This window comes from Chelonoidis abingdonii, chromosome 6 (assembly GCF_003597395.2).
Source record: "Chelonoidis abingdonii isolate Lonesome George chromosome 6, CheloAbing_2.0, whole genome shotgun sequence".
NCBI lineage: Eukaryota > Metazoa > Chordata > Testudines > Testudinidae > Chelonoidis > Chelonoidis abingdonii.
The window spans coordinates 113,630,384-113,642,778 of NC_133774.1; the positions used below are offsets into that span (position 1 = coordinate 113,630,384).

General features: G+C 39.5%; 1 protein-coding gene across 36 annotated transcripts in view; it reads left to right on the forward strand.

Annotated features, from left to right (window-relative positions):
• PTPRD (protein tyrosine phosphatase receptor type D) overlaps positions 1 to 12,395 on the forward strand; it is a 1,348,190-nt gene that overhangs the window by 1,218,423 nt on the left and 117,372 nt on the right. For all 36 annotated transcript variants that reach the window (XM_075067326.1, XM_075067339.1, XM_075067332.1 and 33 more), the window contains 2 exons: positions 6,665 to 6,874; positions 10,326 to 10,486. In XM_075067326.1, coding sequence (XP_074923427.1) covers positions 6,665 to 6,874; positions 10,326 to 10,486 — 371 coding nt within the window. The remainder of the gene's footprint in view (positions 1 to 6,664; positions 6,875 to 10,325; positions 10,487 to 12,395) is intronic.

Consider the following 12,395-nt stretch of genomic DNA (forward strand, 5'->3'; position numbering starts at 1 on the left):
ATCATTCTGCAGGATGTGGTGCATTAATCTGTATAATAGTTTGATAAAGAACATTTATTAATTCAGAAATATTTGGGTCAGGATGGGCTGTTTCCTACATTTTTACTGATATAATTGAGACCACATTGTAGAATTAATGGTGGAAGAAATAAGATATGCATTGACTGGAAAATGAAAATTATTTCTTTTAAAGAACTAAAGCCCTTGGTATATCTTTTACAATTGCCTTCAATGTATGTAGTAACTCTTGAGAAGGGAGAGGAAAATCAAAAGGTGGCAGTGGCTGCACTTCGTGCTTTCTCATTCAATTTCTGATGCTTAAAGGGTTTTTTTCCCCTACCTGGGGAAAAAAGAACTTTATATTGTTGTTATTTAGTCTTTCCCTGACCAGCTTGAGAAAGCAGTGACACAAATAAAGGGTAAAATGCACCTCTGAGAAGAAAACTCACCAAACCTCTAAACCAAACTACTGACAAATGATTAGGTCTTTATGGAGGTGAGCTAGGGGAATTTCTGGGTTTTGTCTACTACATCCTCAGATATCTAGGTTTGGGACATATTGCTCAGGGAGTTACTCAATATGCTAGATACCCCCAAATGCTTTACAGAAATAGGTTACCCAAAGAGACCTCAGTGGCAGGTGGTTCTGCTCCAAAACCATCATCTACCAGTCAAGAAGACTGTATCCACACTTATCTAAGTGTTCTGAACCTACGAGGTGTCATGCACCCTCAGCTCTGATTGAAGTGAGAGGCAGTGGAAGGTGAAAAGCAAGGGTGCAAGACAAGGCCACTAGTTAGACAGATATTATGAGTTTGAAAGGTATCAGGGAGAAAAAATGTACTGGAAACTGGTGTTGAAATTCAGGCTCGATTGAAGTTATTTAGTGTTTTCCAATTGACTTCAACTGGACCAGAATTTCACCCTCGGTTCTTGCAGTTGATTCAAGCAGAGCAAACTGTTATTTTGCTTGGTCAGAAACCATGCCTTGTTTGCTAGTTTGTGGCCATTAGATTTTGGAAAATGCATATAGTCATAAAGATATTTAGTTATGATAAGACTTGGTGACACAGAGTAAATATGTCATCTTTGTAAAAGCAATATGAATGGCAGATGTTATGATTTGGATTTAAATATTATTTAGGAAAATTTTTGTTGTTGCAAGGAATAACAAAAAAAACAATAACCCAGAAACAGATGTTAAGTCTTAAATGAATTCAGAGCTTTTCAACCTAGTCCTGTTCTAAAGTATCACTGGGAATAAGTATGATGTTAATGACATATGACAACAACATCACCTATATCTGAAATATGAATGAAAGCAAGGGTGCACTTGGGGTCTATTCAGTCATGTGGAATAGATTTTGTAAACCAGATTTCCATCCACACGCAGAGCTAAGTTTAGCTGGCCTTGATTGACCAACATCCACCAATTTACAGTGGTTTATGAAAAGTCTAAAACCCAAATTATAATTTTAGTATGAACTGGTAAGATGGGGAACAAAAAAATTGGGTGGGATTTTCAAAGTTGGTGTGATGGTAGGAGTAAGGTGAGCTAATGCCATTGAATTCCAGTGGAGATCAGTCCCCTGTGACTCCTTTGAAAATCTCACTCTTCATCTTAAAGGGTGGCTGGAAGCATATACTTCCCTTTATATAAATATGCTGATGTCAGTGGACCATCAATCAGTAAAAACTCTCTGCCCTCCCAAATACCCAAAGGAGCTGGACCTGAGATTAGGAGACAAGCAAATGGAACTGACTATGAAGAGGTGGATGTGTATGTAATGAAGCCAGTTCCCAAGCTGCTTTCAACTTTCCCTGCCTGCCTGGTATATAACGAAGCTTTCTTTCAGTGGTCTTTTTCGTCCACTGCTGGGAGTGACTTTATCCTGGATTGCCCTTCCTCAGCCCCCTCTTGCCCATGAAACTTCACTCTGAGGGTACGTCTACGCTACGGGATTATTCCGATTTTACATAAACCGGTTTTATAAAACAGATTGTATAAAGTCGAGTGCACGCGGCCACACTAAGCACATTAATTCCGTGGTGTGCATCCATGGTCCGAGGCTAGCATCGATTTCCGGAGCGTTGCACTGTGGGTAGCTATTCCATAGCTATCCCATAGTTCCCGCAGTCTCTCCCACCCCTTAGAATTCTTGGTTGAGAGCCCAGTGGCTGATGGGGCAAAAATCATTGTCGCAGGTGGTTCTGGGTAAATGTCGTCAGTCATTCCTTCGGGAAAGCAACGGCAAACAATCATTTTGCGCCCTTTTTTCCTGGATTGCCCTGGCAGACGCCATAGCATGGCAACCATGGAGCCCGTTCAGCTTTTTTTTATTTTACAGTCACCATATGTCTACTGGATGCCGCGGACAGAGGCAATACTCCAGCACTACACAGCAGCATTCATTTCCTTTTGCATGATAGCAGAGACGGTTATCAGTCGGTCTGTTACCGTCTGCTGCGCGGTAAATTGGCAATGAGATGACAGTTATCTGTCCCTCTGTACTGTCTGCTGCTATCATGGGTGCCCCTGGCAAAAGCAAACTGGAATGACTCCCCAGTCAATCCCTCTTTGTGGTTTCTAAAAATAGAGTCAGTCCTGCTAGTATATGGGGCAAGTGTACTAGAGAACCAGTGTATCAGAGAGCACAGGTGCTCTGTGTCAGATCCCGCAGAAATGATGAGCTACATGCCATTCACAGGGATGCCCTGCAACAACCCCACCATTGCTTCCCTCCTCCCCCAACCTTCCTGGGCTACGTGCAGTGTCCCCCACATTTGTGTCATGAAGTTATAAAGAATGCAGGAATAAGAAACAGAGACTTGTTAGTGACATAAATGAGGGAGAGCAGCCTCCCGGGCTATGACAGTCAGGCAGACATTAGGCGGCGTGTGGGGAGAGGAGCCACATGCTGCTGCTATGTAGTCCAGGCAGTACAGAATCTTTCTTTACACAGGAAAAGAGGGATGATGGAGCTCAGCCCCCAGTTGCTATGATGAAGACGGTTACCAGCCGTTCTGTACCATCACTGGGAATGACCGGGAGTCATTCCTATTTTTACCAGGCGCCCCAGCAGCCTCACCTGAGGCAGCCAGGCACTCACGGGCTGATGTGATGACGGATATCAGTCATATTGCACGTCTGCCACCGGGAGGGGAGAAGAGCGGATACTGCCTTCCTGTGCAGCATCATGTCTACCAGCAGCATTCAGTAGACATAGAGTGACATTGAAAAGTCAAGAAACTATTTATTTCCCTTTTCTTTCATTGCGGGGGTGTGGGGGGGAGTAAATTGACGCAGCTATTCCCTGAACCACACCGGACAATGTGTTTGACCCTACAGGCATTGGAGCTCAGCCAAGAATACAAATACTTTTCGGAGCTGCTGTGGACTGTGAATAGCTGGAGTCCTCACTACCCCCTCCCTCCCTCCCTCCATGAGCGTCCATTTGAGTCTTTGGCTTCCCGTTACACTGTCACGCAGCACTGTGTAGCCTGGAGATTTTTTTTCAAACACTTTGGCATTTCATCTTCTGTAATGGAGCTCTGATAGAACAGATTTGTCTCCCATACAGCAATCAGATCCAGTATCTCCCATACGTCCATGCTGGAGCTCTTTTGGATTTGGGACTGCATTGCCACCAGTGCTGATCAGAGCTCCACTCTGGGCAACAGGGAAATGAAAATCAAAATTTCGCAGGTTTTCCTGCTTACCTGGCCATTGCATCCGAGTTCAGATTGCTGTCCAGAGTGGTCACAGTGGAGCACTGTGGGATACCGCCTGGAGACCAATACCGTTGATTTGTGGCCACACTAACCCTAATCCGATATGGTAATACCGATTTTAGCGCTACTCCTCTCGTTGGGGAGGAGTACAGAAACTGATTTAAAGAGCCCTTTATATTGATATAAAGGGCCTCGTAGTGTGGATGGGTACAGCGTTAAATCGGTGTAATGCTGCTAAATTCAGTTTAAACGCGTAGTGTAGACCAGGCCTGAGATGAAGCTAGGAGGGGAGAGAGAAATAGCAGTGGCTGATGAAAGCATCTCTGGGAGCAGAGCTGTGGAAAGGCTGGCCTTGGGGGAGTGATAGAAGCTCAGCAGGCTGGCATCACTGCATGTACATATTTTTGGGGTGAATGCTTCTTAGAATCCCACTAGCAGATGCCTTGGGAGCATATGGCATCATGAGAGAATACCTCCCTCAGCAGATCTCCTCTGAGCTGCTGCTGTTAGAAGCAACAGCAGCCAGGGCTAATGTTCAGGCAGCCTCTGCTCCCCTCTCCTGTTGCTGGTACTGACTCTACCTGATCCTGGCACATGTGAAGCAATCAGAAGGTGGGGCTTTTTTCTTAAAAAGGGAGAGTGGCTCTCAAAACCAACTAGATAAAAGCATCAATAGGCCAAGATTTGTCTGTTATCCACTGCAGCCCTCACTTCTACACAAGTGAGGGTCACCTGAAAATTATTCTGGATGCACATTAAATAAAAGATAATGTGCAGAAATCACTACAGTTGTTTCTAAGATTATAGTACAACAGTGTCATTTTACAGCAGTGTCATTTTCAAGGATCCAAACACCTTCAAATGCTTGGGAAGTTCATTTTCAGCTCGAGAGGTCCATTACACTAGTTTTTATGCTGGTGTAACTCCACTGAAATCAATAACATTACACCAACATAAAGCTAGTGCAACACGATGGGTCTGAACTCTATATCTGGTCGCTATATTAATCTCCGTAACCGAGCAGAGCAAAGCCCAGTATCCAAACACCCCCAATCTTTAAGGAAGTTTGTATCTAAATTTTGCATCTTGGGCCCATTTCTAATTTTAACCCATTTGAGATTCAAAATTTTAATGAACTGGCATGTTCAGATAATCAATGTTAACAAACTTTGTTTTAGTAGTGAGTTAAGTTTAAGTCATATCCCAGAGAAAGGAGTGGTTGCTTGTTCTGTGTGCTTTTGGATTGCTTGCTGCATAATTAGGAAATACTTGTTCCATTTTGGGGATGGCAAAGAGAAATGTCATCTAAGTTGCAGTGTAATACTGAAAAAGTTGGTTCAGCTAGAGCTTCTCTGACTAAGCATACTTTTAAAATGAAAATATATACTAGAAATTACATTTTAATCTCTTTGCTACTAATCTGTAGCTTTCCTCTAGAGACTTGCCTCCTACACTTAACAAAGTAGTGAAAACTTACCCATTTTGTTCGTTTTGTCTGTGAGCAGAAAAACTCAAAATAACTATGTGACCTTGGAAGAATATAAAGTTGGAGACGGAGTCTATTGCTTTTACTATAAAAAAGAGCAATGGATAAGTTTCATGGGTGAAAAATGAGGGGACACTCTCAGCAGTCATCACTTGTCAAGCAGGAAAACTTCAGGCTATTTTTAAATGAGTCAAATTAGTATTTGCTCAATGTCAGTATATCCAATGTGATAAAAGATATTGAATAAGCATTTCGCCATTTAAATAAGTAACTAATCAGTGGTTTTACCAGGTCGGCTTTATTTCATTTATTAGTTAACATACAAACATGAGCTAGTATTTAATCTTACTGCCAACTACCCTGATGTATATTTTGGCTTTGTTCATCAGAGCAAATATTTAATAGGGTAAAGGAGGTTTACATTTGGAAAGGCAGGCTATACAGTTATGTCTCCATTGAGTATGTTAAGTTCTGGTGCTTAACTGTTGTGATGGAAAGTGGTCTGGGTGTCAGGACTCCAGAGTTCAGTTCCTGGCTCTTTCATTAAAGTGCTGTGTGACCTTGAACAAGTTGTTTAGAGGTTGATTTTAGTGATGATGAGCTTCTGAAACTTTTAGTGATGTCAGTTGGAATTGTGGGTGATAAGTGCATCAAGAAACTGCCCTTAAACTTTCTCTGCCTGCCTTTACTCATCTGTAAAATGAATTTAATTATACCTTCCTCCCTGGGTGTGTGTGTTTGAGATTCATTATTTGTAAAGTTCTTGGAGAGCCTCAGATGAAAGCTATTATAGAAATCCAATGGACTGTTTTGTGAATATGGATGATGATGTTATTTGTTTGTGTTCTAAACTCTTCGTAATACTGAATGGTGCTAGAAAGACAGTGTTTGCGTTTTAGAAAGTCCCCCTGAAAAATTAAACCTAGGTAATGAAGTTTGAGTTTCACAGGCTGGGATTGTTTTTTTCCAATTTTCTTATTTTCGAATTCCTTCCTCAAAGAGAAGTTCATTTGCTTTATTGGGATTCACTGTATTAATCTGGAGGTCACAGTAGGGCTGCTGCATACATATAAAAAATTATTATGCAACAAATTGTCTTTATTTTTCAGATAAAGAGTGTAATGCATTGTAGGAATTAATTCTGTGGGGTTTTATTAGCATGGACAACGATATCAGGCACTGAAAATTGATCTAGTTGACCCATGTTTATAATCTGAGCAGTGCAACTGCAATTTAGTATCTTACCTTAACAGGAAAGGCCAAAAGTTTAAGGATGGCAAGAACTGAGATTTAGTGATGCTGACAAGCACCATGAAATGAGCATAAATGTTATTTTGATAGTTCCTGGCCCTGAATTAAGTTTTCCCATTAAACTATCAATAAGTCACATTAATGTTGTTTACAGTTATCTTTCTGTTCTCTCTCTCTCTTTTTCCCCCCCTACAGCTACTTAAGGAGATAGTTAGGAAACGCAGAAGCATTCGTTTTGGGAGAGAAGTTGAATTAAAGCCATACATTGCAGCTCACTTTGAAGTTCTTCCTACTGAGTTCACCCTGGGGGATAAAAAGCAGTATGGTGGCTTTGAGAATAAGCAACTCCAAAGCGGTCAAGAATATGTCTTCTTTGTTCTGGCTGTAATGGAGCACTCTGAATCTGTAAGTGGGCTGCATGTTTTTGCTGTTGTTGTTTTTATTCCTAAGTTTACCTTCACTCATTTCTTATAGTATTTGTTCACACGATCACTCTTCTGCCCACTCACATAAGGTCAGTTACCTACAGGGTATGTCAGTGCTTTTCAAAAGTCAGTGTCTTTCCTTGCTTATTTACAGTGATCTTTCGGGCTAGAAGGTAATTGTTCTGCATGCATTTCAATGTATTATTTGCTTCTGTAACTGAAGGGTAAAGATCACCTTTTATTAGCACTATTCTGATCCTTTGCAAATTACAGGCCTTGCTTCATGACATCTGTGATGCAACTACTGAGGCATGAGCTTCACAGCAATATCTTTCACAGAGTAAAAAAAAATGTTCCTTTCTTGCCTGGGGACTACCATTGAGACAATGGTGTTTGTTACCAAAAATCTTTGGAAAGATCTATTTAATCAGAGACGTGCACAGCTAGCTTCTTCAATTATAGTAATTTGCTACCAACTTTATAAGTAAAATGTAAGAAAGTTAGAAAATAATGCAATAATAAGGAGAATTCCTGAGGTGATTTAAATAATGAGTTGTCTCTACCCATTATGTAATTCATCCTATTCTTATGCCTCTTTATGCTTGAGTTGTTTTAGCTGCAAGTAAAACAGTAAAAAAACAATTAAACAAAGATAGAAGTAGGATTGTGGAAAGATGCTGCTTCATACATTAACATTTGAACATGCAATATGTTGTATGTATAGTGTCTTTCTAATTGATTCCTAAGCCTGACGGATACATTTGCAGGGCTTAGCCAGCTGAATCTAGTGTAGCAGTAATCTAAAGTCTAGTCAAAGACCTCCAGTGTCTGGCAATGCCTTAAATGTGTGGAGAGTTTATTTAGTTGAAGACGAGGAAGAAGTTTAAGTTAGTCTACTTACCACGTATGGCTTCATTTGAAAATGAACAACTGCTTTAAGGACATTCTAATATAGAACAAAAGGTTTCCTTTTCCTCTTTCTGTCTTACAGTGATTGCAAAGACTGTGTCAATGGAATGGAAAATCTGTTCATTAATAAAATCCTACACACCATTGAAAAGTTAACCAAAAAAGTAACTAAATGATGATTTACAGCTGGTGATAGAAGAACCAGTGGCGTTGTGAATTAAGCATAGCCTTCATGTCATTAAATCTTAAAGCTGAAAAACAGGGCAGCTTTTAGGTAGAAAGTTAGATATCTGAAAAGCTATACTCACAAATTACCCATACTAAGATTCAATCTTTTCTTTGCAAAGTTTTGCTCCTTCTGTAATTTTATATATTAACTAAGGCTGTAATGTCTAACATTGATTTTCAGACCGTGACTGCCTTAAAGATAAATGAACACAAAAAGGTTTGGTTTGGATGTTTACAACTTAAAAATCTAATATAACAGAATTTATCTGTGGTCTTCATAGTTGCACAGGCCTTAGAAGGAGGGCTCAGTGGCAAATTAAGCTTGGGAAAAATTTGTTTTGTCATGGTACCCAGAATCTGTAACAGGATTTTGTAGTTACGGGGAAGGAAGAGAGTTCAGATAAATGAGCATCTACATCCCATGCTCCATTGCTCTCTGTTCTAAACACATCAGTTCTAGAGTTAGAATCTTGCACTCTAGTAGAGGATTTCTTCTGCACAGGCAGCATACTTTCTATGCAGCATTTCCCCTGCACAGAACTCTAAGCATTTACAAGTGATCAGCAAATAGATTTATCTTAAAAATCTAAGAGTATTAACAATGCCTATAGGTAAAAGTAGACATCAAGAATTTCATATCTCTTCTTTGGTTCAGCCTATTCCCATAGGGTAGTTTGTTATCACATTTTGGCTTCAGCATTTGGTTCTACTTGCTCAGGAAAGAGAGGCTGAAGGCAAAGTAATATTTCAGTAGCAGAATCTCCTGAATCTTCAATTAACATTGAAGCAGAAAAATACCTAGGTCAAGGTTCCTTTAAGCAGGATGATGGAATGCAGATGATTAAGCAACTCTTCATACCTTAGAAGAAAACTTGTTATAAAAAATAACAGCAAATGGTACATGATTTGCACTTGCTTGTCCCACAGACAATCAGTGTCATTTTTTCATATTGTCAGTTTCTAAATGTTGCTATTCATATTAACCCATTTATTCATTTATATGACAAGACAATTGAACATATCATCATTGGTCAGTACTGCAGAATCATTTTTTTATCGCAACTAGAAAACTATTTAAAGCAATTTTCAGATGTAACCACGTCTGTATTCAAACTTTTCTGAGCTGCAAAATTAGTAATTATCTAATCCAAAGTGAAAACTTCTTTCTTTATGGTGTTATTTTAAGGCCTGCATCACATATAAAATTGCCATCAAGTTTCCTCTTCCTTGCTTCATTAGCGCTGACACCCTGATGTGACTCTACCCACAGTTTGGTTAAGCAAAGCTCCCAAATGAATGGAATATTCCATAAAGTGGCCTGTCAGGAACCGAAATGACACAACTAACATGACTGGAAAAAGCACAGCCTTCAACCACTCTAGCTTAGTCTGGCAAAAACTGAGCTTCTCGTCCTCTACCCAGCATTCATCCGTCTTCCCCTCTTCTCCGTTAGCCTTGACAACTCCACATCCTTGCTCTGCTACAGGATCTGAATTTATCTGTGACTCCTCTCTATTTCTTTTGACCATAGTAGACCTCTGTCTCTACAACATCTTCATAATCTGTCCATTTCTCTCCATTTTCTTTGCTTAAACTGTTATCCAGCTTTCATCATATCTCGGCTACATTGCTTCCAAAGTCATCTAGCTTTTCTTCCGCTCTGTGTCCAGCCTCTGTTCATAGTCTCTCCCCTTGCCTTCAAGTCCCTAACCCACTTAGCGCCTATCTAGCTCTCTGTTATTGCCTCTCTGCACTCTCCTCTTTGTCCCATTGTTTCTGACCAAGCTGCATGCAACTATTGCCCGAGGGCCAACAAATCCCTATATTTAACTCTGCCTTCCTGACTGTCCACTATAATTCTGTCCTCTGCTCTTCCAGTTCTTTCACACCTCTTCCAGGAAGCGTTTAAACTCTTGTTCCCTCTTCCCTTCCCAGCAGTGCAAACAAAACAAAGTGAACAAACAAATCATATACTGTACTTTGCTAGTCAGTCATTTTCTTTTGTTGCATCATCTCCCCAGTTCTTCATCATTACATTGCTCACTGAGATTGTGAAATCTTCTGGGCAGAGACCTTATCTCCTCATTTATCTGTATACACCTATCGCACTTTTGATACAATATAAATAAAATAATAATAATAATAAATTATTTACATTTGAATCTATATAGTGTAGGATTTGAAGAATAACCACGGGTGTTATAATGCCATTACATTCCATGTACATTTATTCTAGCACAGTTATTTCTCATGCTCATTACTTTATTATCGAATAGGATCTTATTTTCTTACAGACGATGTATGCAACCAGCCCATATTCTGATCCTGTTGTGTCAATGGATCTTGATCCCCAGCCAATTACAGATGAAGAAGAAGGCTTGATTTGGGTTGTAGGACCAGTTCTTGCAGTGGTGTTTATCATCTGCATTGTTATAGCTATACTTCTTTATAAAAGGTAAGTTTACCAAATAGTTCTGACTATTTTAAGATACAGTGGCATCAGATAAAAAGTTGTTGTTCCATAGTCTACATACAGGTCTGTTGCATCTTACGTGCAATTAACCGCGAAACGGAACCCCAGCGTAAGATACCACAGACCTATATTAGATGTCATCCTATGGATTCTTGCTATATTTTTAAAAGAAATTTTGTTTAGTTTGTATAGAACTGAAAAGTTACTTTGAGTTTTCCCTATAGTTATAGTAATTTGGTTTCACTCTTTTGCTGATGACACTGTATTGCCATTTGTGGTATTAAACATGTTTTTGTATTTTACATATATATGTACATTAGTGTATGTGTACACGTGTATCCATATAATCATTTCTTATATAGGTGCCTATTACCCCCCACTCCATCTCGTTTTTTCACAGTTGCTATCTGGTCACCTTGTGTATGTTACATCACACTGCACAAGCGACAGATCTAGGTTTTGCCATTATTTGAGGGTCAGAGTCTCCACTTTCTTATACCTTGTTCAGTCTTTACACCTGTGCAAAGTGCAGGCAAAGTCTGCATACAGTACTATCATTTAAGCTTCTTAGCCTTTTACACCTACTTTGCACAAATGTCAGTGACTACACAATGTGCAAGGCGGAGAAGAGGAAGACTCAAGATGGTCAGAAGCCCAGATTCAAAGTTTTACTCTTTGATTTTTTCTTTACCCAAAACAATTTTGAAAGTATATCGGTAATGTGTAATTGTTAGTGACTGAGCCATCATTAAACCTCAGATATGTCTGACTAAAACTACCCATGAAAATCTGAGGAAGCAGTAAGTACTCCACATTTAATGAAAATATTTTCTGCAAAGCAATAGGATTGTAAATGTACCTATTTTTGATGAAGAAAAAAAGTCTTCATAAGCCTCAGACGTCCTGGATTTCCCCCCTCCCCAAACGTCTGCAGTCTAAAACAACTGAAGGTGAATGCAGAGGCCTTCAGGTTTCTGAAAGAGAAATACTCTGTTTAGTGTAAAGAACAGTCCTGAGGCAACCTCTGTTTTGGAATCCAAACAGACACATATTTATAAAGATGCCCGTTACAATCATAATCATATAGCAGCACAGAAATCATTCTGTTTCTTGCAGATGTTATGCCTCATGAAAGTTTCTGTTAGTACCTACCGTCTGAGCCCCTCCTTGTGGCAATCAGTCATTATAAAAACTGGTAATTGGAAATAGGCTGGATGTGAAATACTCAATTCATGTCACTACTTCAGTTATCTTGAATACAATACTTTCAAAGCTACTAAAACAAATGAAACAAACCCCACCAAAATATAAGGCAGATCCATACCTACCCTGAGAATATTGATTATACCCATAATTACGTCCTTCACAGTGTGTTGCCAAAAAGCTGTAGAGGTACACCATGAGCAGGTAAAAATTTCAAGAGTGCGAAGGGAATCCCATATTCAGGATATAGAAGGCATGTTTTGCATCTTTTATTTACGAGTAGCACTAGAGAAGTTTGGGAGGATACCCATCTATATTTTTTAGAGTTCAAGGAATTGTCTACATATAATTATGTACCAGTTTAACAAAATTAATATGAGATATTGCCACATTTAAATTGGTGCAACTCCCTGTTGTGGATGCAGCTGTATCAATATGTAAGTGTTTATCTCAGCTTGTTTCTATGAGTTTGCAGGTGTAAGTTAAACTGATACAAGCCAGGTTTAAACTGATATTGAGTGTCCTCAGAAAAAATTGCACCAGTTTAGCAAAATCGGTATAAAATCATACCCACATTGGTTCATATTGGCTCAACTCTGTGCATAAACCTGGCCTAATAAGAGAGGTTATCAGAAGGTGCAGAAAGGATGATGTGGAATGCTCATTGTTACCAAAGTAGGGGCTTCAT